Source organism: Danio aesculapii, chromosome 17 (genome assembly GCF_903798145.1).
Source record: "Danio aesculapii chromosome 17, fDanAes4.1, whole genome shotgun sequence".
In the NCBI taxonomy this organism is placed as follows: Eukaryota; Metazoa; Chordata; class Actinopteri; order Cypriniformes; family Danionidae; genus Danio; species Danio aesculapii.
The window spans coordinates 17,141,295-17,169,211 of NC_079451.1; the positions used below are offsets into that span (position 1 = coordinate 17,141,295).

The 27,917-nt window shown below is 34.6% G+C and overlaps 1 protein-coding gene across 1 annotated transcript; it reads left to right on the forward strand.

The window, feature by feature from the left end:
- Positions 1-659: 659 nt before the first annotated feature.
- On the forward strand, positions 660-27,879 carry adam17a (ADAM metallopeptidase domain 17a). The gene is made up of 19 exons (XM_056476915.1): positions 660-1,143; positions 2,810-2,942; positions 4,192-4,325; positions 4,415-4,503; positions 4,607-4,787; positions 6,203-6,333; positions 8,505-8,591; positions 9,357-9,470; positions 11,819-11,960; positions 12,038-12,129; positions 12,201-12,353; positions 12,442-12,641; positions 16,873-16,976; positions 17,110-17,244; positions 19,592-19,716; positions 19,815-19,893; positions 19,988-20,076; positions 21,645-21,698; positions 26,228-27,879. The coding sequence occupies exons 1-19, from the start codon at positions 1,029-1,031 to the stop codon at positions 26,597-26,599; spliced, it is 2,529 nt and encodes an 842-aa protein (XP_056332890.1). The 5' UTR covers positions 660-1,028; the 3' UTR covers positions 26,600-27,879.
- Positions 27,880-27,917: the final 38 nt, after the last annotated feature.

Genomic DNA, 27,917 nt, shown 5'->3' on the forward strand with positions numbered 1-27,917 from the left:
AGATATTTAAATTATGCATTTATTTATTCATTTTAATTCATATTATTATGCTTAAAATTTATTTTATTTTTCTTCTGTTTTTATTTTTTTTGATTTTGAGGTTGTTTATCTGAATAGTAAAAAAAATAATAATAGGCAGTTAATTCCGCTGTGGCGACCCTTGGTTAATAAAGTAACTAAGTCGAAAAGAAAATGAATGAATTAATTAATGAATAAATATTAATAATAAGTTTTTTTTGTATTGTATATTTTTGTAATCGTGTCAATTACTGAAAATACCACTCTGTTTGTTTGTTATTGTCATTATACTTGTTTATTATGTATAAAAAATAATAATTCAAAATTACCGTGCAATCACACCAACACCAGTAGAGATTTGAAAAGGAATACAAAATAAAAGCTCCCTTTTGTGACTGGATGTTTCCCAAACGGGATGGATTGCCCTCCGAAGGGCACTTACAACTGGAAAAACCAATGGCCGCCATACTGAAGTATTGTTTCAAACCAAAGTGCTCAAAACTGCCCACTTCGAAGGGCGAAGGTTACTTCTGATGGACACTTCGAACCATGATCATTTGAGCAGGGAAATTGTTTGGTGTCACACACTGCGTTAAATTCGGAAAGATTCACCTCATGCTAAATTCTCTCAGAGGGACCCTCAGCAGTGCTTAGGACATAGGGATGAACCTTTACAAATGGAACCAAGCACTAGTGTGGAATTCAACCCTCGCCCGGAAGTGAATTTCGGTTGATTTCTTCCTCAGATTGTCATCTCACGCAGATGTGGGTGTAAGTTAGAGTAGGTGAGTGCAGCTAAACAGGCTCGCGCTGTTAAACATCAGATTCATGTATATTTACCTGTCAGTAGTGTCCAGTCCTCTTAACATCGATATTTAAAGCGGTCTTCTGTCATGGGCGTTTAGTAAGCGATACAAAAAGCGGTCGCGAATGTTAGTAAATAGCGGACAGTAACGTTAGATGTTGACAGCTGAGGACTTCACACCCAGAAGTGATGCTGCATCGCCAGAATGAAGCCTTTCATATTTTATTTAGTGTTATTGGCTCCACTGTTTGCCCATTGTGCGGTAAAACCAGTATCTGTTGAAGAAGTATCGAGAAATGAGGAAGAGCTTCAAGAGTTTGGTGAGTATCTACGAGAAATCCATTTAAATGTGTTCAGCAAGAAAATATAGCTTTAAACTAAATATATTGTTTTTAAAAATAGGGTTAAATGGGATTTGTCTTAATCAACGAGTTCGGTTTTCCTTCCTTTTCCTGTTTTGGCTCAGTCGTGACTGCTTATGTTGGTTCATTTCCTTAAACATGGAAGTTGTTGTTTGTGTTTGCTGATTGAATGTAAATATAAGGATGTTGTGTTCATGGTTATTGTAGTGCAAACTGTCAGTGAACTGTCATGTAAGTAAACCAAGAGTCAGTAGTATCGATGAAGTAATATTTGAAGTTTATTTGTTTAAGTAGTTATGACCCTAACTTACTTCCCCAATTGATTGTGTACATTAAGAATGGATATCATTTTGTATTAGTGTTTTCATATAAAATGTTATATTTAAATGCACAGATCAGGCAGTTTCGTTAAATCTGTACCATTTCACATACATTTCTAGCACAGAAATATGATAATTGAGTGAAGTCAGGCTCAAAATTCTTGAGTCAAAGGGTTTTGCAGAGATTGAGGTAAAGTTGGTTTTATATTCGCACATTCGTTCATTTGACTCTTCTTATATTGCCTAACACGCTAATTTGAATATTCAATCAGAATTAGCATGCAAGTATGACTTCAAAACAACATCAACACTGTCTAATTGACTGTAAACACGGTTGTACTTTGGTAGTCATTGGCTGCTAATATAATTTCCCAATTTAGAATTTGCAAAAAATACTTTTCTGAAATTATATTATTAAGCAGAATGTGTGAATATCCGAATATAAAACCTACTTTATCTCTATTTTGCAGAGGGTATTTTGGAAATCTGTTTTTATCACTCCATAATTCAGGAAATATCCTGAACAGCCAGGGGGATAAGTTCACCTTTTTTGTAGAAGAAAATGTTTGTATAATCAGGCAAAACATGTATGAACATAACCTCCAGAATATATATATATATATATATATATATATATATATATATATATATATATATATATATATATATATATATATATATATATATATGTGTGTGTGTGTGTGTGTGTATGTATGTATGTGTGTGTGTGTGCGTGTGTGTGTGAATAGAAATTGTAAACTTAGGTGTAAGTGTTACACATTGTTACACATTGCTCAGTGCTGGAGAACAAACTCATTTTGACTACCAGCCTTTTTTTAAAAAAACTGTTAAAATAAACTTTATCATAACCTAAAATCTCAAAATTAACAGGCAAATACAGCTAAAGTCAAAATGATTAGCTCTCCTGTGAATTTTTTCCCCCAAATATTCCCCAAATGATGTTTAAAAATTTGTTATTTTTCACAGTATTTCCTAAAATATTTTTTCTTCTGGAGAAAGTTTTATTTATTTTATTTTGACTAGAATAAAAGCAGTTTTAAATTTTTTAAAACCATTTTACGATCAATATTTATAGCTCTCAAGCAATATTTTTTCCCGATTGTCTACAGAACAAACCATCATTTATACAGTGATTTCCTAGTTAACCCAATTAACAGGTAGGCTAATAATCCTGACTTCAACAGTAGAATGGTGTTTATCTTCAGTGCCTCGCCTTAAATGTGTGTGTGTTGAATATTGTTGCAATGTTGGAAATAAACATGTATCTATATTACTTGCTGCAGATGCGCTCAACTCTCTGCTGTCAGATTTTGAGGTCTTGCCTGCATCAGGACTCCAGCTGCACTCTGTCAGGAAGAGAGACACTGATGCCCATTCACATGTGGAGCGGCTGGTCAGCTTCACAGCACTACAGAGGTAAAGCTGACAGGATCCTCAGGGCAGATCACATGATATGATGTTATGATATTAATTGTTATTATATTATTTTCTGAACTGTAAAATTTATGATAAAATACATTATTTGGATGTATGATGTATTATTTTATGTAATTATGTTTATCTTTATTTTGTTTATTGTATATTTGTGCTGAATTATAGTTATTTGTTTTTTCTTTTCATCATGGAATTTTGACATGGCATTTTCCAGGCCTGGAAAAGTTATAGAAACACAGAAAAACCCACAAGGTTTTGGAAAAGTCATGGAAATTACATTTAGTCATTTAGCAGACATTTTTGTCCAACGCGACTTAAGCTGCGGTCACACTAGAGCTTGTGCTTGCAAAATTCTGTCGTACAGCGTTGCGAAAAGGGGCGGGGTTAAACAATAGGATTTGACATTAGTAAAAGTGTGCGATTTCTTATTTCAAATAATCTTTGATTGGTCTCACGCAATCACTTGATGTGATTTCGCAGGTAAGAATTCACCAAGCTTAAACTTTCGAATGCAGTGAAATGCGAAACTTGTCACACGTGCTTGCGTTTCTGGTCTGCCACATTCGCATGCCTATGAATATAAGTCAATGGAGCGAAAAGTGCAGTATGATCACGGCTTAATAATAGAAGTAGTTTTACCTACTATTACTAGTTTAACAAACTACTAAGATTAGCTAAAATTAGTTTGACAAATGTCTGTATATTGCAATGGAGGTTAGTTGTTTTTACTTCTTTTGTTTTCTTGGCCAAAAACATGCTCTCACATTATTAGTGCTGTGTAAGCATCATCTATTTTGTTTAGAAACCGTTGCGTGTTTTATGATATGCTGTAATAAATTTAAACGTTTCTTATGATTTACCACGCATATGTAGACATTACATGAAGCATTAGGTCATGAAAACTGACTAGGAAATCCTGGAAAAGTCCTGGAATTTTTGTAGTAAAAATGTGCATGAATCCTGCATGTATTTGTTAAAATGATTAATTAATTAATTAGTTTATTATTTGTTTGTATTTTTTAATTACAGAAATATAACATTTGTATTTGCATTTTTGTCCTCGTTTGTGCATTTGGTAAACTTAATTTTGTTTGACCGCTTCGGGCCTCTAGGGATTTGTGACTGAAACTTCGCAAACACTGAATTTACCAGAAAACAGCTTCTTCCTTTACATTTTTAGGTTACAGTTTCACCACACTAACTCAATTTATTACTGTATATTTTTTCAAAGGCACTTCAAGCTGTACTTGACAACAAACACACAACTTTTCACCGACAACTTCAGAGCTGTATTCGTAGACGAGAATGGAAAAGAGGACCAGTTTGATGTTCAGTTACAGAATTACTTTAAAGGACACGTAGTAGGTAAGGCACAGGATGAGTTCATTGAGAACTGAAGTTTCTTGTTTGTTCATTATCGTACATTGACACATCATTGTTTGCTGTCCCAATAGGAGAGGAGCACTCGCGTGTACAGGCACACATAGACGGGGACGAGTTTTCAGCCCATATTATTACTGAAGAAACTGAATATAATGTAGAGGTGATTTGTTCATGCATGTTTCTTAACTCATTTGTACTTTCAAGCAATTTATATTTATTTCTCAAGTGCATTTTTACTGAGTATGTCTTGTCTATTATATTAGCCCTTGTGGCGATTTACAGAGACGCCTCCTGATGGCCGTTTACTAGTGTACCGTTCAGAGGACATTAAGAACATCAGTCGGCTGTCTTCACCTAAAGTGTGTGGATATGTGAACGCTGATGCCCAAGAGCTCCTGCCAGAAGAGGCAAGAGCAGCTGAACAGACAGAAGAAATGAATGAGGGTGTGTTACTTATAATTTTAGATTGTTTTTACAAGATTTAATGTACGTCTCAGGTGTTTCCAGAATGTGTCTATGAAGTTTCATCAGTTTTAAAAATACCTCACAGTTCATTTATAATACTTTTTTTAAACAGGAGGAAAAAAAAAAACAGTTTTCATGTGTTTTTCTTTAAATGCAAATGAGCTGCTGTTCCTCCCCCCTCCAGAAGAGGGCGGAGCCTTTACAGCTTGTACCTTGGTTACTCTGACAACAAGAGACAAAAGACATGATCTCTTTAAAATCCTATTTTTAAACCCATTTTTATTTAATGACCCCTATTTTTAGACCCAGCAAATCAAGTATTAAACTGTAGGAAATTTAATTTTTAAAATCTTGTCTTTTCTGATTTCCCAACCATTTTGTGTTAGACAGATTCTAAAATAGAATTATGCGACACCTGCTGTTAGATTAAATGTGCATAATTTTAGTTTAAAAACTCTAAATGCGTTTTACTACTACTACTATTATTATTATTATTATTATTATTATTATTATTATTATTATTATTATTTTTATTATTATTATTGTTATTATTATTATTATTATTATTATTATTATCATCAATGTAATACTATTGTAAATATTGATTCAAATTATATATCATTATAATATTATTAAACTGTAATTTATAATATTAATTTCCATTTTTGTAATAACAACAAAAAATTGCATCACATTTGTATTATGACAGTAAAATTACAAACACTTTCGTCCCCTTGCTTTCAAAGGTAATATCATAGTACTTTGAAAAATGGGAGGTAAGTAACTGTAAAACCTTTTCAGGTTTTTGTAATGCATTTTAATTGAAGACGTATCTACAAACAATTTCAATTACAAACTTGTGAAGATGTTTAGCGCATGTTGCATTTTCAAATGCACATTCAAGTGACTCAAACGCACAGCAGTTTAGCAGCATTAACTACGTTTACTACTAATATTGCTCACGTTTGGCATTTGGAAAGTGTCATTTTTAGGCCCTGGTTCTGATAGCAGCTTAACAGACAATAGAAACTCAGTGCTCATCACATGCTCAGGATGAGCAAGATGTTACTGAATGAGGGTGTGTAGGAGTTATACATTTGTCAGACAAAGGCCACCCATTCAGGCATGTGTTCACCCAGCAGTGACCTGCGGACACAAGATGTGAAAATTGTCTGGAGACAAAACATATTAATTCAGTTATAGTAACTTCTGCTTAGTTTGTCCTCCATTATCAAAAATTATTTAAAATCCCTATTGTGTTGCTTTAAATTATGTAGAATAGTGAACATTGATTGTTTTGAGTTTACATTAACAGAATGATTATTTCATTACTAGATCAATTTGTATATCATAGTGCACGGGTTTAGAAACTTTTTTTTATCTTTGAAAAGCAGAGCCTCACAACAGAGAGAGGAGATCCACACATGACCAGAAGAAGAACACTTGCACGCTGCTGTTAGTGGCAGATCATCGCTTCTACAAACACATGGGCCGTGCGGAGGAAAGCACCACACTTAACTACTTGGTGAGCAATGCAGGGGGATTATCATTGTATTTGTACTGTGCAAAAGAGTAGAGTTCTACATAAAGAATAAGGTCAATACATACTCTAATATGATATCAGATTTAAGGGTTATTCCACCCCTAAATTAAATATACCTATTTCTTTTTAGTACCACAAATGGAGCAATTAAAAATATGCTTATGTTGTCAGTTAAAAATAGTGAATAATGTCAAGCATTAAGCTTTTAATTAAAGATTAGAAAATAGTTGTTCATGGAGTTATAACATTTAGTGAAAAACAAACTTAAATTGAGAGTTTTATTTGTTAGAGATCCTATTTTATTATTATTATTATTATTATTATTATTTCCTTTATTTAGCCAGGAGATCACATTGAGACAGTACTGTCTCTTTTTCCAGTGAGACCTGGTCAAGACGGCAGGCAGCACATAAAGTTTCACACAAAACTCATAGAAAACAATACAACAAAATTACAAAATCACCATTCATAAAAAGTTCAGATCATAAAAAACAATTACAAGTGTCCTTTAAGACGTTGTACAGAAAAAGTTTAAAAGTACTCAGAGTCGGAAGTGTGTCAAGATTAAGCTGATTTTGCAGGTCATTCCAAGCCCTTGGAGCATAAAAGGAAAAAGCACATTTGTCAAGTTCTGACAATACCTTTTTACACTATTAACCGAATACAGGAACCAAATCTAGTGTGTTGGTTATTTATGTGAAATGTTAGCAAATTAGAAAGATAGGATGGTAGTTTACCTAAGAGAGCCTTTAAAGTAAATAGGTACAAATGTCATTTTATCCTTTGATATAGGGATAACCAATCTAAGGAATCTTATGAAATACAGTGATGCTTCCGTTAGTCTGGGCCTGTGCAAATTGCTGCATGATAAACAGAATCTAGATTTCTAAGTAGAGTAGCAGCTGCATGCATGTATTATTTTTTTTTTAATTTTAATTTTTTTATTTTAAACCCTGCAACATACGCTGTAATACTTGAAAAGCATTCTGTAAATACTGTACAGCTTGGTTTCAGCAATGTGCCACTGTATATATTATTGTATCATCTGCATACAGGTGTATTTTAGCTGAGTCTATTCCATGACCTAAATTGTTTTTTGTAAATAGAAAATAACAACGGAGCTAAAACAGATACTTGGGGAACCCCAGTGCTGACGTTAAGAAAGGATGGATTATAATTTTCAACAGTCACACATTAAGTGCATTCTGAAAAATAATTTTCAAACCATTTTAGAGCAGGCTGACTAAAACTAAAAAGCCTAAGTCTCTGTAACATTAGTTTCTGATCTACAGAGTCAAAAGCTTTGGACAAATCAATAAATAGAGTAGCACAGGACTGTTTCCTGTCTAAAGAGGATGTGATATCATTTAAGACTAGTGTAGCTGCAGTAACAGTACTGTGTCCCGATCTGAACCCTGACTAGTAATCCTGAAGAATATTATTCACTGACAAATATTGTTTTAGTTTGTCATTTATCAATGATTCAAAGACTTTTGCTAAAACCGACAATAATTAATTAATAATGATAAATCAAGATAAATAGAAATGTGACACAAAGTACTATCCATTTTCTTTCTTCTCTGAGGTGAATATAGCTGTTGTGTTTGTCAAAACATTGAGGAGTATCACACTCTTCTGCCATTCTGACCTTCATCTGATGACCAGAGTTCAGTTTAAATTACAGTTAACTCTACAGAAGAAACTTACTTTTTATTAACTATTACTTTAACTATTAAAAACAGCTACTTTTGATTGGAGTTTTGATAGTGTCATTTTTAATTAATGTATTGATTCATCAGAACGATCCTCTTATGTGCTTTTTCTGTGAAAATTGGGGTCAAAAGTGTAAGTCAAGGTCACAATTTTTTTATTTATTATTATTATTTATTTATTTTTTTAATGAATCCAATTTTGGTTCACCAAACTTCTAACCACTTGTATTATATGGTATGTGTGGCATGATACTATTTTTTGTTAGTTTAAAGAGAGATGAAAACTTTATTCACTATTATTTCATAGACTACAGTATATGAAAAAAAAAAAAAAACAACAACAATGTAAGGAAATAAGGACTGAAATTTATTCAGCTGCTGAATCCTCTTAAAGATAAATTGATAAATATCTATTGAATTGATATGTTTTGTGTCTTTTAGATCGAGCTGATAGACAGAGTGGATGATATCTACAGGAACACATCCTGGGATGATGATTTTAAAGGCTATGGTGTTCAGATTCAGCAGGTATGCTTAAACTACCATTCTATTGCACACTACATTAAATCTTGAAATATTTTACACTGAAACATGACTTGTTTATGAAATCAACAACTATGTCTGATTCTTCAAATTGAGTCTTTCGCCTAAATCACAGAAATGGTTCATTTATCCACAAGAACGATTCATTCACAAATCACACAACTTTTTGACTCTTAACATTTCACTGATGTTTAAGGTTATCAGCGAATAATAATTTAGTCTGTTTCTCACACAAAGCTCAGAACATGGCATCAGATGATGCTTTTATTATGCTTTCGCATACTTAAAGCCTTAATAAGCTTAAAGCCTCAGGTGCCAATTCATTTCAACTGCATGGAAAGACACGATAAGATCATTATTCAAGTATTTGCTAGAAAGATACACATTTAAGTGATTGTCCCAAAGCAACTCTCATATTCTTGATCACTGGTAGAGCTGGTGACTCTCAAACCAAAGGGTCATAGCAGCTGACTCGACTCCAACACAAAGAGCTTAATGTTAGATTCGTCAGACCACCAAACTTTCCAGATTTTGTCACATGGATTGTAGCAACCTCCAGGTGTGGCTTAATGTTGGCCTTTTCAGTAGTGTCTGTTAAAATCTGGGTTTTTTCCCATTGTGACAAAATTCATTTCATGCATTTTCAACTTTGCTACAGTGCTCAATGCGTGGCCTTTTATTAGCTTTTCATAACTTCTCAAAGTTCAGTGGGCTCTATAAATGTAATCTAATATGGAAATATGCCCACAGATAATCATAAACAAGGACCCCACAAAAGTTGCCCCTGGAGAGTTTCACTACAACATGGACGGCAGCCCAACAGGAAGAAAAGATGGTGTGTGGGATGTAAAGAAGCTTTTGGAAGTAAGTGGCATTTTCCCTTGAAATATCAAAATGTAATTTTTGACTACAGACTGAAATTGAAAACGAAATGAATTGAAACTAAAAGATTGCAATGAGAAGAAGGGTATTAGAATTTTTTTTCACATGTATCATGAGGGTATGCGTTAAAGTTTTTTCCTGCACAAAAAAAAACCCCATCAAACATCAAACACCTGTGCACTGTGATCGCCAATATTAATGTTAACAGTTTGAACATCAATATAATTTTCTTTGTGTGTGTTTATAACTCTTATAACAGAATTTGAACCAAAAATCGGTTCATTAAAGTTTGGGGCAAAACACTTGAGCATTTCACACCAACTTTGATATTTTGTTCCTGAATTAATATTTTTGTACAAACTAAGTGATTCAGTCATGCCTTTATAAAAAGTGGTCCCTTGCTTAGGCCTCGTTTACACTAATACGTTTAGTTTTAAAACGTATCAGTATTGCTCTGGTTATGCCATCCGTCCACACTACACTGGAGTTTTCGAGTGCCTAAAACTGAGCTTTTTGAAAACGTGGGAAAGGCTGTTTTCATTTGAAAATGCTACTGCTCCGTCTCATTGTGGATGGGGGGAAAACAGAGACATCTGAAAACGGAGGCGGGGCAGCAGACATTCACCTCTCTGATTTGGGCTTTTTCCTCAGTATTAAGTAGCCTACACATAGTTCAGTCTTGCATTCTCTCCTTTTAAGTTCAGATATTGCAAGTTTGATATGGAAAACAAACTTGTCGGGTAAATCTTCTAATGGAACAGTGTACTTTTTAACCTCATTCACAACACCCTGACTACGTTGTTTCACTTTCTTAACAATAAAATAAAAACATGATTTAAGGAACTGCCTATTTTCATTTTGATATTAGCAGCTTAACAGACACTAAAATATTAGGGCATCGTGCTACATATTTATATGAGCGTCATCTTCACTGTATGCATATTTCTAACAAAACAGAGCCTAAAACAGAACTGCCTCCTTTCATTCTCAATGAAAATACAAAACATAGGCCTACCATCTCTTTTGCTGAATATCAGTTTTAATAATCAATAATGGCCAAAAAAAGTATAATGTACAATAAGTTTATACATTATAGGAAATAAATGCAAGCAATCAATCAAATGTGCCGAATCAGTGTACATGCTTATTAATATATTAACTTATCTTTGCGCTCAGCCAAAACGCATTACCTGAGTAATAGATTCAAAAGTCGGGGAATATGTCGTTGGAAAGAAAACAGGATGAATTAAATATTACGTTTAACAACTATAGTGAGATTACATCCAGCGGTTGATCCTTAATGAACGGTCTGACGTGCACAGCTCTCATCTGGGTAGATGACTGCCTGGAGCTCAGACGTCCACATATGCTGCATCGCATGCCTGTGTATGTGTGTGCATGTGCGTGGTCTCGTGATGTGCATTTTCAGCAAGAGTTGTTAAGAAACACTGGGTGAAACACCAGTGTGGACGTGGATCATTTTCATTCTAAACCGCCGTTTTAAAACTAAAACTTACTAGTGTAAACGATGCCTTAGTTTAAATCAGTGGTTCTCAAAGTGGGGGAGCACAGGCACTGCAAGGAGGGCGTGGGCCATCAGCAGAGAAAAAAATATATACAGCCAATCTGTTTCTTCAATCTAGTTTTAATAATTTAAAGATATACATGTTGCTTTGAATAGAATGAAGTGATTTAAAAACATTAACGATTGTACACATGAAATAAAACATTCACAAATCTTATGAAAATTTATGAATGATCACAGTCGGAGATCAACACGTGTTAGCACTAAGCAATTCAGTCCAATGTGTTTTCAACCACATATTTATCCTAATTGCTGCATCAGTATTTCCCCTCGAGAAGTCCAAAATAAATCTACTTTGATTTCGCACTTCAGACTCAATAGGTGATTGTGCCTTCTCAGTGATTTGAGGATTCGGACTGGACAATGGAATTAAGATCAACATTTTTATGTAAAGTTGTAAAGTTTTTATCTTTTATTTATTATATTTATTATTCATTTATGTTCAAAGGATGCAGGGGTTTCATGCACTGAATGTTTTTACAAATAAAAAAGCGTCCCTTTTGTCCATAAGATTTAGTTTTAAAAAAATTTGGATTTTTATTTATACCTTTAAAGAGGGCGTGATCAATAAAGTACGATTCAAAAATGATTAAATGAATCACTGATTAAGAACGGAACCTAATTCTGGCTCTTTTAGTCCATTTATTTATTCTTGACAGGCATAAACCAGACACCAAAAACACACTTTGCAGAAAGCCCTCAAGCAGAACTTCACATTCTCATCTTTATTTTTGTTCTCTTTTAGCAATTCAGTTATGACATAGCAGACAATGCCTCTGTGGCTTGCCTTGCCCATCTCTTCACCTATCAGGACTTTGATGATGGCACTCTGGGTCTTGCATACGTGGCGCCATCCAAACCAGGATTAGGAGGACTCTGCCCTAGACGTAAGCATCTCATCCATCAATTGAATTGCATTATTCAAAACTCGCGCTTGACCTTGCACTTTCACATCACCTTGCAGCCTACTTTCCATCACAGTCTGCCAGGAAACCCAGTTATCTGAACACTGGCTTGACAAGCACCATGAATTATGGGAAAACCATTCTGACTAAGGTTTGCTTTAAATATCCTGCATTCTGCATATTTTTGGCAGCAGGCAGCATAGTGATGTTTTGTCTCTCCAGGAAGCGGATCTTGTAACCACTCATGAGCTCGGACATAACTTTGGAGCCGAACATGATCCAGACAATATCGCTAATTGTGCGCCCAGTGACGACCATGGCGGCAAATATGTTATGTATCCTATTGCAGTCAGCGGAGATCATGCGAACAACAAGGTATTATTCATTCTGCTTTGAGGATGTTCTTTATAGTCTAGTTGCTTGTCTTGTACGACTCCTTCATTTATTGATTTTATTTCCTCAGCGCTTCTCCACTTGTAGTAAGATCTCGGTCAGCAAGACTTTAAGGATCAAGGTCAGTCAGTGCTTTAAGGAGAGGAGCAGTAAGCTATGTGGGAACTCGCGTGTGGAGGAGGATGAAGACTGTGACCCTGGACTCCTTCATATCAATGATGACCCCTGCTGCACATCTAAGTGCAAGTTTAGGAAACAGGCTCAGTGCAGGTAAAGAAACTAACGGTGATAAAGCAGTTTATTAATTATTTTTCAACATCAAGCTTTGTCCAGATTTAGATCACATTGTGACATCTCACTTTGTCAGTGGTCTTGGTTCTCGAATGATTTTTCTTGAATGATTGATAAATCAATTTATAGACAATTAAGTAAGATGGCAGTTCTGTGCCAAAAGTAATAGAGTGCACCGGTGATGTTTACGCGTGAGAAAAAGTGAACCACGAGAAGATTACAGATCTACAAGTGAGGAAAACTAGTGCTCGTGCGCACAGGTGATGTTCACGCATGAGCTGAAGTGATCCACCGTGAGAAAACAACGCTTATGAGCTTTGTGTAAAGCCACGCGCGCGCACATCATCATCTGGGCACATGATATATGCTCTCGCGAGTGAGGTTATGCCTCACATCCTGTGTGACCAGTTCTCTCACTGGCTCTTCTCTCTGCTCGTGTGAAACTTTTTGTCAGTGTTGGGGCGGGATTTGGTTTAATTGTTATCTCTAACGCTATTGGTTTCCCTCCTTTTCCGGAAGTTAATCGCATGTGGGTTTACAACGAGCTCACGAGCGTCCGTTTCCTCGCGGTGGATCAATTCAGCTCGTGCCAAATCTCTCTCTCTCTCTCTCTTTTTTTATTGGTTTGACAACAAAATTAATCTAGTTAGTCAGTTATATAATAAAGAAGGTAAACTCTGTTCTTACAACGAATTCCCCTCTTATTACAAAATTTCAATGACACAACAAGAGTTTTCAGCTGTTATCCAATTTTTTCAGGTGTGTTAATTAAGACCATGCTTCTGATGCATCGTCTTTTGATATTACTAAATCTTATGTTGGCAAAACTTATTCTACAATAAATACTAAAAGTAATAATAGAGCTATTCGTACCCTTTTCCAAAGAGAAATCATTACTGTAACTTATATTTAATCTTAATAGATGTCTTTATTAAAGGGTCAACTGATTTGCCGGGAAGATGTGTGGCTGTTAACACAGAAATATCATTTCAGAAATTAAATTGAAAAAATTATAAACTTATAAACTTCACCACAGATTTTATCCAGCAAAACATTATTTACAAAAATCTAAAAGTGAGATTGACGTCAATTGTATTTTTTGTATTGAATATGAGGAAACTGCATTAACCTTGTTTTGGCATTGTGCATACTTAGTCAACTTATGGGGTGAGGTTCATTGTTGTGGAAAAATTTACTTTTTGGCTTTACTATGTACCCTAGTAAGGAGGAAAATTGTTTTTATTTAATTTATATATTTTGCTAAAAAAATGTATATTCATAAATGTAAATTTACTAATAAGAAACCAATTTTTGAGGTATTGATGACTGAAATGTGCTTGTATATTAGAAATATTTATATCTAAATAAGAAACTTTAAAACTTTGGAAATTCTACAATGTATTTATTTGATTATTAAATTCATTCTGTATATTTGTATTTGATTTCTACCTAACTCCAGGCATGTATATTTTTTGTACTGTTAAAATGTTAAAATAAAAAAAAATTATAATAATAAAAATAAGAAAAAAAAAAAAATTCACTGCTCGTGTGTAAACATCACCGGTGCGCTAGATTATTTTTGGACTAGAATTGCTGTCATAATTAAGGCCCTTTAAAAAGTATGAAAAAATTTTAAATGCTGTTTTCCAAGGTAATACATTTTGTATTGTATTTTGATTATATTAAAATAGAGTTTACTCATTGCACTGAATTAGCATTCTTCTGGATTTGTTATCATCTACGTGCTCACTAACTGCTGCATTATAGAGCAAGACGTCTCTATACTGACAATGATTTTCTTCATACTTGTTTCTTTTTAAAGAGCTTCAAAATAAAGATGTGATATGTGTCTCCACTTAACAAAAACAAGAGCTAATGATGGCCAATTTGCCCTTTTTATTCATCTAAGTCAGAGCACTTAACAATGTATACAGTAAATGTAAGTTAAAGTGTTGCTGACGTAACTGGTTAATACTGGGGATGAGGTCTTGAAATGTATGGAGAGTGACCTTAAAATGTATTAAATTTACTTCTATCATTCCTGTATGGGCTCTGTGGAAATGTTTGGGGGAAAAGCATATATATTAGTATTAGGGCTGCACAACACATTGGAAAATAATAATAATATAGGTAATATTCATATCAGAGAGAGGTGCATTAAATAGTTTAGTTTTTTAGGGATGCACCGAAATGAATATTCTGGGCTGAACTCAGGATGCCCAAAGCTTAATGGTGTTATATGCCTGCGTACTGGCCACGAGGCTATATGCACAATTTTTGTTCAAATTTGACCAGTCAGATGGAGGCTTTACTTAGGTGCTGGTCTGCTATTGGCTAGGTGAACCTCGAGCTGATAATAAAACTAATGACGAGAGTAGAGAAAAGATAGGAAAATAACAACAGCCAATAGGAGTTAATATCTGCCCAAGTTGTCATTGGTATTGTCTAAATATTTGCACTTTGACAGTATTTTAGATCAGAAAAACATCCATCATTACCTGTTTATTTTAGTATCAAGCTTTAAAAATGGCTTTTCTCTAGGGAAATATTATTTCATAAGGAAAATCGTTATTGTAAGGCTTTTTTCAGAAGACAAAATAAGTTACATTTACACTAAATTAAAATTTACCTTTTTTTTATTTTTTAATGCAGGTATTTTTTGGGGGGTTCTGGAGCATCACTGAGCAGTTCAACCTTCTGTATAATCTCTGTGTGAAAAGATGTCAGAATATTACATCAGTTACCGACATATAAACAATACAAAGAATTAACTCGAGGAAAAAAAAAAAAAAAAAACATTAACTCAGGGGTAATATGTTTGTTACAATAAATAAAATAAGATATATAAGAAATAAGAAATGTAGCTACATCCAACCTTCCCAACACCTAAGCTGCATTTACACTGCATGGTTCAAGAGACTCAATTCCGACTCCCATGTGGCACTGATCAGATTTGGCTCACGTACGTGTAAGCAGGACTTTACTCAAATCAGATTCAGGCCTTGTTCAAATGTGGAAATTTATCTGATATGAATTTGATATGCGCCCTCGTGTCTGCAGTGTTAGCAGGTAGATCAGATTTTCACCTGTCAATGCGAGTTGCGCGTCATTAAAAACTGTAGCAAATGATGTCAACTCTGATGCTTTCATTTCGGAACAGACTTCAGTCCCAAACCTTATTCAGTTACAAACCTTAAATCTCATAAACAAGGACTAAAAAGCTTTTATATTGTCATGTAGCATGAGTATTTAAGCATGTTAACAAGAGAGAGTGCAATATCCGCCAAGTAACCAATATAAACTAATATAAGACTCTTGCATACATCAGGTGCATAAATCATGTCATGGACATTACATTAAGATGTCTGCTGGTTTTAAAAGGCCTAGATTAAAAGAAGGTCAAATGAGGACTTTTCTGTCATAAACTATAGTAAAACAAGGCGTCAAAAAGAATTAAAAAATGAAATCCTATTATCAGCTGTCAGCCAGCGCCTCTTTTTTTTTTTTTATGTTGTTGTTTTCTTCTGGTCATTGTGCGTTTGCCGTGTGCAGTGTAAATGCAGACAATCGGATACGGGTCACTTTTAAAAGATGATGTAAGCTGGTCATCAAAAAAATCGGAGACAGTCACAAAATCAGAATTGTCCATCAAGATCTGCAACGTAAATGCAACCTTAGATAACAGTACATTATAAATAAAAAAAGGTTAAATACTATACTCTGTGAACGACATGTAGGAATTTAACATTTCATGTTTTTACATTAAATAAGACAAATTAACAGACTAAAATGTGCATTTATGAATCAAGATATTTAGTAAGCATACTGTATAGTTTTTATTCTTCTCTGAGGATTTTGGTCTCGCTGCTTGAGCTTTGAGGATATTGGCATGTCCTGGTATAAGCCTGACTGTGTAAACTCAGCTATAGACCAATATGGTATTTCAATATGGTGACGTCACTGGCCCATGAACATTTCCTGCTTGTCAAACTATTTCCTAACTGTAACAAGGGACAATTCAATCATAACTTAATGTTAAAACAGCTGTCATAACATTATTTATCAATATGTGGACCTTTTTGGATTCTCGGAAGCTATAGAAATGAAAAATGTTAACAGGAAATTTGTTGGGACCGTTGTTTTTGTTTACATCCCTCAAAATGGTCTATAGTTGCTCTTAGCTGTGCTCTTGTTCTATTGTGCCCTTCAGTGACAGGAACAGCCCCTGCTGCAAGAACTGTAGGTTTGAAAGTGCAGATAAGATCTGTCAGGAGGTCATCACTGCCACCTGCAAGGGCACGTCCCAGTGCACAGGTAAGGCTGATGACACTTTACAAAAAAAAACCAATAATAAAACAGCTAATAGCATAATGCTTCACAATATTAATGTTAGTTCATATAAATTAATTTAGCTTGTGTCAGATTTTATGTATTTATGTATTTCCAGGCAATAGCAGTGAATGCCCCACTCCGGGTAACCTGGATGATAACACTGAGTGTGTGGACAAGGGCCGATGCCAGAACGGCCAGTGCAGACCATTTTGTGAGGCTGTGCATAATCTGGAGTCCTGTGCCTGCAATGGTAAATATCTAAAAAAATCCTTTGCTTTCAGCATATGACTGGGGCTAGTTCACAGTTTTTGCTGTAGTGAGTATTTCTTCAGATTCTGCATAGACACAGATCTTAAAGGGTCACAAAACACCAAAACACATTTTTTTTTAGATGTTGATAGTCATATGTATGTCCCACGCTGCTAAAAACACTATTAGGACACACATATATATCACAAATAAGTGAAAATTAGTTATTTTTACATTTTTCCAGCAAATTCCTGTTTGAACAGAAATTTTGAAGCTACGTCAAGGGCATGAGATCATTATGTAACTTCCAGTGGGGAGACTGGATATCTGTACCGGCCAGTACAACGTGACATCTTTGAGCTTTCAGCATTAGTTCATGAGAAAGACTTCTAAGTCTTTCCAGACCGCCAATCAGCGCGCACTATTGTGTATGAGGTGCAACTTCATTTATATGCATGATAGCTTCGAAGACTGTTTTTTTTTGTAAGGAACATTTTTTACTCGAGAGCTTTTCGCATCTGGAAATGGTGAAATCTGTATTTGCTGCTCGTCTCCTTTTAAAAAAGATGCGATTCCAGTTCATGTTGATTTTCCTGTCACTACAGATTTGGCAAGTGTGTGATCAGTGTTCTTTGTTTCTGTTTATTCAGAGGCAAAGTTAGTTAGTGTCGTCAGCAGTACTCTTTCAGTTTTTAAGGATATACTTTAGTCAAAATGATTTAGTTACTAAGTTTACAGTACGTTAATATCACTACAATTTTATAGACTGAAAGATGTGCTGTAAATGCTCTTCTCCAAATGTAAACATGTAAATACCTTAAAGAGTTATTGTCGTGCAGAATTTTTCCATGGCCCTTTAATCTATCTGGACTGGAATAAAGTTTTTCATGGAAATAATATATTTATAATGCATGTTATTAATAAAAATAGTATTGTTTGATACACATTTGGCTTTTAAGGTGCCCTTTATAAATGGTTTGAATCCACTTTAAATGTTGACTGCTGTCAGGTGCTAGCATTTTTTTTCCAAATAAAATATTGTCATTTAGAGCTTTTTTAAGTTATTGAACATTAGCTATGTTTCCATCCAAAAATGCGAATTAACTTTATGTGCAAACCAGGAATATTGCATAAGATGTGCGAATAAAGCAGCATTTCCATTCAACTTGTCAAAGAGAACCAAATCGTCACTTCCTGATTAACTGGCGCCACATATCAACATTAAACACGGAATTTGCTGCGTGAATCTTTTCTTCATTTAATAAAGCACTTGCGCCTTAAAAGGCAATCCTGACACACAGTGAGCGCGCGGTGGCGTTTGAAGGCGTCAGACGTGAAGCACAGACGCTCTTGATTCTGAAAGTCATAAATAATATAATAACACTAATACTGAAATGTTTAAGGCATTTTAGAATGACCAAAACAACAATTTAGATGTTTTACAATGTGCTTAGCCTGCTGGTTTGTTTATTTGCACACGTTTTTATGATCACATGATCTCCTATAGGGAAGGCATATGACTTTTTTTAATGTGCATGGTGGAATTTGTTCGGTAAAAGTGTTTCCATCACAGTTTATGCGCATCTTTTCTTACAGAGTAAAAAGTTTATACCACTCAGTTATGCGCATATGTTTTTTATGTGCATTTTTAAAACTTTGCATTTCCATCAACCATTTTTTTAAGCGCATATCAAAAATGCGCAAAAAAATACATGGATGGAAACATAGCTATTGATCTCTAAACTCTTGTGAAATTAAAACACTGCTATTATGTTGGCAAATGTCATATAAATGTAAGAAAATCTGTAAAAACAATAAAATGATGACATTCATTATTAGGTATTCATTTTATCATTTATATTTGATCAATTATTTAAGTAATCTGTAAGATTATTTTAAGTGGTTTGGTGCATTGTGAAGTATATGCAAATGTTGAGCAAGTACTTTTTTATTGATCAAAATTTCAGAAAAATCATTACTATTAATTTTATTGTTGTTAATGGATCCTTGCTTATTAGCAATATTAATTTCAAATAATAATAATAATGATAACGATATTACTGGCCCCAAATGTATAGTACTGTAAATCCAGACCCTGTGACAACTATCCAATAATATGAGATGTATTGAAAAAGGCTCAAATTAATCAAATATTTTCAGTGAATCTAAACAGAAACTGCAGAAAATATTAGAATTTCAAATTCTTTGTGATTGACAATGTACACTGAAATTGCTGCCAAACATACTACAAACACACCTGCTAATAATAAAATCTTTTTTTTTTTTTTTTACCTGACATTATGAATGCCTAAGTGCTGACTCAGTCAATTTGCTTTGGTGTTTTTCAGAGACGGAGAACTCATGTAAAGTGTGCTGTAGGAAAGACGAGCTCTGTACTCCTTTTTCAAACGGAGGTTCATTTCTTTACCTGCGCAAGGGCAAACCCTGTACCGTCGGCTTCTGTGACGGGGCTGTGAGTGCACTTTTTTTTTTTTTTGTCTGATCATTAATCGGACTGAATTCTTTCTTCTATTCACTCCTTCATAAACATTGTGGTCTTGTTCATTTCAGGGCAAATGCATGAAACAAGTCCAAGATGTCATTGAGCGTTTATGGGACTTCATAGACAAACTGGACATCAACACTTTTGGTAATGAGATGATTGAGTGAATCATTAATGATGACTGGCTTCTTCCTGTATATTTTGTAAATGACAACGGTGACTGTTTTATGTGAATGTTCAGGGAAGTTCTTGGCTGACAATATTGTTGGATCAGTGGTGGTCTTCTCTCTGCTGTTCTGGATTCCTATAAGCATACTGGTGCACTGTGTGGTGAGAATTGTTCCACTAATTTACTCCATTAATCAAAACTACAATATTATCTCAGTGATATTAATAAAGCACTAGTAAGTACTCACAGTATTCATTTATATGTTGAATTATGGATTTTTAAAATTATATTAATCTATGTAATGTGCAGTAATTTTGTATGTTTTTTCGTCATTTATATAAATGTGTGTATATATGAGCAATAACACATGAGTAGCAGTGCGATGTGGCTATATATCGGCCCTGGTAGGAGGTATGCATTGGCAGATATACACCTACATGGCACTGCTAGGAATGTGATATTGCGTTTATACAACAGATCGATAGCACAATCGTGTATATAAAAAACAAAATCAAACACGGAGGGTCTCAAAACCCTTTTGTAAGAGGAACTACTTTCTTCCGCCATTCCATCACATCTGCAGCTGACATCAGAAAAATGTTTAAAGCTAGTGTTTGAATGATTGCGATCAGTCTACAGATATCTCCCAGTATTTCTCTGTTGCAATCAGGAGATCGCAATATTAATATGGTATAAATACAGCACTACAGCATACAAAAGAGAGAGATCGACTTAGGAAGTAATTTACCTGTTTAATAATGATTTGATCAGCTGTTTTTTGAAATTGGCTGTATTTCTCTTAGGGCTTATTATGCGTCTCTGTCGCCATCTTGTGGATGAACATCATCAACCGTCTTTGCTCAAAGACAAGGCTAATGGCCGCCGACGCAATCTCTCTCTCAGAAATTATAAATATTTTAAAATAGGCACTTTCCTTATAAATAAACTGCTTAGTTGCAATCTAAACAACTACATTCTTGACTAAACAAGCCTCAAAAGTACATTATGTTGTCCAACAGCTGCAAATGTGTCCAACTGTAGAGTGTCCTCTGCTTGTTGATGTATGTGTGCAGAGTAATACACAAGGGTGAAGGGTGAAGAGGCGGTACGAGTTCTGTTACTGGCAGAATATTGCACAGCTATCAGCCAATCAGATTCAAGAACCAGACAGAACTGTTGTATAAATATACATATATACACACATTTATAAAATTGTATATGTATATATTTGGTATTTATATATATTTGGTGATTATTATTATATTTTAAAGTTGATCATTTTTGATATTTCTAATATTTTAATAACATTTATAATTAATAAAATTTTTAGTTTGTTCCATTGTAAGAAACAAAACAGAAATATAATAGAATTTTGGGTAGCAGACAAATTTTTATTGCTCTCACATTCAGAAATTGTGTCTACACTTACAGTACCGGCCAGAAGTGAGGTCTAGAGAAAATATTTGCTAAACATTCTCTTTTAATGACCCTACAAGTTTAATTAAACCATCAACATATGAGGAACACTACTGAAAAGTGGAAATCATTATATTAAATATGATTTTTAACTGAAAATTTTTTTTGTCAAAAAGTGTCATTTTCCTAGGCCTAACATCACTTTTGACAACCACTGTATATAAGTAACATCTTTACTTTGATTAATTTTTGTCTAAACAAGCCCCTTAAATACAAGACATCAAAGTGCTTGTTTCTTTTTGCTTGTTAACAGGACAAGAGACTGGATGAACAATATGAGGAAAACACCAAAATGATGTACCCCAGTGTAAGTCCTTCTGTCATACAAAACTACAGTTTCCACAATAGACTCCTTTCTCATGCAGCGATGATCTGATAACTAACAGACTAACTAACTAACACTCTAAACCTGCATCCGGAACCCAAAAGTGGAGTTGAGTATCGATTCTGATGTCCTAATTTGATTAGAGCCTGATTCACAAACTCTCAATTCATTTTGATTCTCGATTTGATTCAGTGAGTCAGTATTTTAATTATCAGTGAAAACTTTACTTCAATAACATTACTGTGGAATCCAGCCCTCTGTTTCAATGCAGTCATAATTTGAATAAAAGAGAGGTTTACAAAACCTATTATATATAGACACACGGATACATATGTTCTAAATAAATACAATACATTCACATTGTTTTAATAAAGCTATAAAACATACTCAGCCAATAACACTGCATTTTTACCTTTTTGTTCTTATTATTTAATATTATCAGCATGAACTGTGCTATTTCAAGACCTTATATGTGGATAATTTTCACTTTAGACTTGATAGTTTACATGAATATTCAGCAAGGTGGGCATTTTGACATTTATGTACAGTTGAAGTCATAATTATTAGCCCCCCTGTTTATTTTTGTTTAATGGAGAGAAGATATTTTTTTCAAAACATTTCTAAACAATAGTTTTAATAACTCATTTCTAATAACTGATTTATTTTATCTTTGTTATGATGACAGTAAATAATATTTGACTAGAGATTTTTCAAGACAGTTTAAAGTGACATTTAAAGGCTTAACTAGGTTAATTAGGTTAACTAGGCAAGTTCGGGTAATTATGCAAGTTATACAATAACAATTGTGGTTTATTATGTAGACTCAAAAAAAATTCTTGCTTAAAGAGGCTAATAATTTTGACCTTAAAATGGATTTTAAAAAATTTAAACCTGCTTTTATTCAGCCAAAATAAAACAAATAAGACTTTCTCCAGAAGAAAAAAATATGATCAGACATACTGTGAAAATTTCCTTGCTCTGTTAAACATCATTTGGGAAATATTTAAAAAAGAAAAAAAAAATCAAAGGGGGGCTAATAATTCTGACTTCAACTGTATATATTTGATCATTCGAGTTGCAATAAGCCTCAAAAGTGAAGTGAATTGAGCTCTTATCTTTTTTGCGATTGGTGTTTGCAGCACAGAAAGGTGCTCATCATTCTCATTTACGTTATTTGAATGACTCCTCAAACACGTTCCGCTCATTCCTTGCGCTCATCTATATTTCTTTGCTGCTTAAAAGTGTTAGTTCATCCAAAAATGGAAGTTATGCTATTAATTACACACAGAGGTGTTATTTATTTTGTTCCAAACTCCTCAGACCTTTGTTCGTCTTCAGAACACAACTTAAGATATTTTAGGAGAAATCAGAGAGCTCCTTCTGGTTCCTGACTTGTTAAAAATCCAGAAAAATACAAAGAAAATCCTCAAAACTGACCATATGCCTTTAGTGGTTCAGTTGGAATATTAGTCTATGAGAATACTTTTATGTGCACAGAAAACATAAGTGCTGATTTTATTTAACAATTTCTTCTCTTCAGTGTCAGTATGTTGCAAGCCCTGTTCAATGACGTGTAACTTCCTCTCTTTGAAACAAACCACAGGTGCACCCTAGGTAATACGTTAGATGTGAGACCAAGTATGACACACGAACGCACACTCTATACTGACACTGAGGAGAAGAAACTGTTGAATAAATGCATATTTTATTCATGTGCACAAAAGTAGTCTCATAAGTTGATAATATTCTGATCCAATCCCCTGAAGGCACATGGTCTGTTTTGAGGACGCTTTTTTTTGGTATTTTTCTGCACTTTGAATGACTCCAGGACCTTGCTCTGAGGATGAGAAAGCTCTCTGATTTCATCTAAAATATCTTCATTTGTGTTCCTATGAGAAACAAAGCTCTCGGGGGTTTGGAACGACATGAAGGGTGAGTAATTAATAACATAATAAAAATTTTTGGGGTGAACTAACCCTTTAATGTTTGTAAGCAATGCAGTGCACAGAAAAGCTATATAGAAACATCTGTCGAATGACACCCCTGGAATACAGAACATAGCCAAAAAAAGGATTCACAGCTGTTGAGAATAAATATCCAATCAACCAATTTTTTTAAATGGATTAATTAATTTTTTCCCCCCCAGGCCTACTCTAAAGCAGCCTAATAACTTGCTGATCCAGTTAGTATGGTGTGTTCTACTGTATATCAGGCTAGTGTGGGCGAGCGTGGCTGCACATGTATGACTTGTGGCTTGTTTGCTCTGACCCTTATGAACTGCAGCAGATGGTGCTGGAGGTGTGTAGTAGAGCTCTTAATTCAGGTGAGTGAGGGTCCCGCACTGCTGTACTCCCCTGAGTGCCGGGTATCACGTGGGCCGATTGAGTTTAGTTCAGCTTGTCCTGTTTGTCTTGTGCATTCAGTGCCGATTTCCGGTTCAAACGTTGATGTCATTTTTTTCTTCTTTTTCATGGATGCAGTTCAGTACTAGAGTGTTTTAAATGCACGGCTTTGAAACACTCTTGATACTGCATATTATACGGATGCCCGTCTCTTTATTTGATTTGATTTGATTCAGGATATGTGAATGGACCCCACTGGTTTGGTTGCATATTTTGCTGCATTTGTATAAAGTGTAGCATGCTGTTGATGTTATGGATGGGCATCAGATTGGCTCGTACTTGACAGATGCAAAAAATATATATAATTTACTTACTTTTTTGCTTATTGATTTACAATTTATTTTGATTATGTTCTGCTTTGCTCGATATTAGAATTAGTTCAATAAAGTTGATAAACAAATTGTGGTAAAGGTTAGTTCACCCAAAGATGAAAATGTACTCACTATTTACTCTCCCTTGAGTGGTTTTAAACCTTTTTTCTTCTTCTGTTGAACTCTAAAGAAGATATTCTGAAGAAAGCTGACTTCCATAATAGGAAAAACAAAATATCTTCTTCTGTGTCAGGGATGCATCGATTATAGATTTTGGTTGTTCGATTATAGTCTGAGGAATAATTACGGTTTCACGATTATTATGCATTCATTAATTTAAAACACGACTTGATTGGAAAATCACATAAGAACTCTTTATATTTTAAAGTGTTATTTATTGCTGCTCTGTAAACAATGAATACAGCACAAAATAATAATAAAAAACAAACAATAGCCTATTTATCTTTGGACTTAAAATAATTTAATTTAATAATAATTAAACTTTTTTGGCTTTTAAACATAAGTCATAGTTTTAAACTGACTATAAATGACAGAATGAATAAAAAAATAAGAATACATGAATAAAAATATTGTTTGTTTAATGTAAATCTAAGCTACATATTAGCTAGGTATTTCCCTTTAAAAGGGAACAAATGCAGTCAACAGCTGCTGAATCTCAGCCTAAAAGGCTCTTTTTATTAACTATATTACAAAATAGTTTGGTGTTTACATTTTGTATTTTATTTTTCTTTTTGGAGTAGAAAAGTGTATATTCCATTCAATGTATGAAGCAGATCGGTCAGTTCTTGTCACGTGACTTGTGGTGAGCTTGCGGCATTCTTTTAATTAGGTGCGCCTGGAAAGTGCCCAAGAGTCGCTTCAATATGCGCATACAAGCCACATGTCTCCATTGGAAATAACGAACTTGCATGCGCAAAAGATGGGATATGTGAAAGTAGCAGCTTTAACATTGTTAAAATCAGCCATTAGCCATTCGTGAGCGTGGGTATTCGCCTCGGTGTACATGCTCGGAACTTTAAACAGCACGCAGTTGACAACTTTTGGTTGAAGCAGTTTCGTTCTGTGCAGAAACGCAGTGTTGAGTAGTCTTTACGATTAATTAACCGTGATGAATTCAAGCGCGGTTAATAGTGAAATCAGTTAATTGTTGCATCCCTATTTTGTGTTCAACAGAAGAAAGAAACTCAAACAGGTTTGGAACAAGTGAAGGGAATTTTCAGGGTGAACTATTCCTTTAATGTTTCAAAACATTTTATGTCAAATATTATTTATTATTACCCTAAATTTGCTAAGAGGTTTTTAAATATATCAGCTATTATAAAAATTATCTTAAATATTATATAAATATTGTCTTGCTGTTAATTCATCAAGGTTTTATGATGTCAAATGTTTCAAATTATTTTAAAGAAACCATTTGCTTCCATTGTTGTCAGTCTATATCAGCAGTTCTCAATCTATTATGTCATTGAGCCACCAAATATGAACATCCTTGTGCATGGAACCTACTACTAATACTAATAATACTGCTGTAATCATTCATAATTAATACTAGAAGTCTTTTATCTAATATGAACTGAAGGGCCTTCAAATATTGTGTCGGACGATGGAGGACCAGTCAAAAAAAGGTTTAATAATAATATGCCAAAACCTATGATGCACAGACAATGTACTTTCATATTCAATAATTGCTGTCACTTCCGAGTACTCTTGCCCATCCCTAATAATGCAGGATGTAAATCAATCCCTCACTGATCCCATCACAACCTTCTATGTTCAGAGCGGAGAGATACTGAGCAGTCTGGAATCGGCGCCCATCCGCATCGTCAAGGCCCCTCATGTGCATTCAGCAGCAGCACGACCTCAGCTCTCAATGGCCCCTACAGGCCCCGGCTCCACACCGGCACAGGAGACGCTCGGCGGCCCAAGCCATTCCAGCCTCTCCGCCGCACCCAAAGCGGATCAGCTGCGAATGGCCACAATCGAGGAGGACCCCAGCGGAGACTCCTTTCACCCAGACGAGGAGGAAGGCATCCGGCTAAGCGGCACAGCTGCCAGGTCCTTCGAGGACCTCACCGAACAGGGAACGCCATCACACAAGAGACGGCTGAAGAGACAGGCGCGCATTGAGAGTAAGGAGACGGAGTGCTGAGGCCTGTGAATGTAAGTCACAGATCCACTCCATTGAGACACGAGTTAATCAGACTTCAGTTAGAAGTGTGTGTGTGTGGCGTGTAGACTGCTGACACGTTTCAGTTGGGTTTTAGAAATGGTGTAGCATTACTTTAATGCACAGTGGCAGTTGTTACAGATAAAGGGTCAGCAAAAGGGATAGTTCACACAGAATTGAACATTTGTGGATATTGACACAAGCAACCTTTTTTTTTCTTCAGTAGAATTTTAAAGAAGATTTTCAGCAGTTGTTCATAACTATCCAGTGTGAAGGGCCTTCAAATATTGTGTTGGAGATTGGGGAACTAGTCAAAAAAGTTTTAGGATTTTTTAGGTCAAGGAACACTATTAGTATAGTAGGACCTAGCAATGCTTTGAGGTCTTACATAGCAAAACATTTGGTCTGTGCAAGAAACTGGCCATTATTTACTACATTATTACCACAGGTATGTGTTGGCAGCCATTGACCTGCATTTTATATAACTCCAAATACAATGGCTGGTGTTAAAATCCTTCTTTAATGTGCTACTGAAGAATTTAGATGTTTTTTGGTAACACTATAATTTCGGTCACAATTCACAGTATTGTCAAACCATTAAACTAACACTACTAGCTTAAATTAATTGGATATTTAGCGGTTTATTAATAGTTAGTAAAGCAGAAATTAGCTTTAGGTTTTGGGTAGGATTAGGGATGCAGAATAAGATCATACCAACTACAAACGAACAGGTAACATCTTAATAATAAGTAGGTAATAAGCCAGTAGTTGAAAGCATGAATCGCGACCTAAACTAAAGTGTTACCTTTTTTTTAAATATACATTTGGGTAAACTATCCCTTCTAAAGCATGTCCAAAACTGCCAAAAGAAATTCTTAATCTGGTAAATGCAAAATTCAACTTTGGACAGCAAAGCTTTGGCTGTAAAATTCAATTCAAGCAAAAAAGCCATGTTTAAAGGTTGTTCAAACAAGAAACAAACCAGTTGACTTTTGTGGGCAAAAAAAAAGGTACAAACAACTGTTTTGTTTCACAGAAGAAAAAAAATCTTACAGGTTTGTAACAAACATGAATAAATAAATAATTGTAATGTTTTTTTTTGTAATGCAATTCCAAAATACGTAATTCCACTGCAGTTTTTCAGTCATTTTTAGTTGTTTCTATAAGCTGAAGTGCAAATCTGAATATATTTTTAAGTAATTCACAACCAAATTTGCTGTCCATGGGGCTTAAAGGGATAATTCAACCAAAAATTTAAATGTGTGTGTATATATATATATATATATATATATATATATAT

Bases quoted from the DNA above. Each gene is read 5' to 3' on its own strand.
- adam17a (XM_056476915.1), top strand. From the start codon at position 1,029: ATGAAGCCTTTCATATTTTATTTAGTGTTATTGGCTCCACTGTTTGCC. The intron at 6,334-8,504 runs GTGAGCAATGCA...TGTGTCTTTTAG, and splicing joins GCACCACACTTAACTACTTG to ATCGAGCTGATAGACAGAGT. The intron at 16,977-17,109 runs GTAAGGCTGATG...ATGTATTTCCAG, and splicing joins GGGCACGTCCCAGTGCACAG to GCAATAGCAGTGAATGCCCC.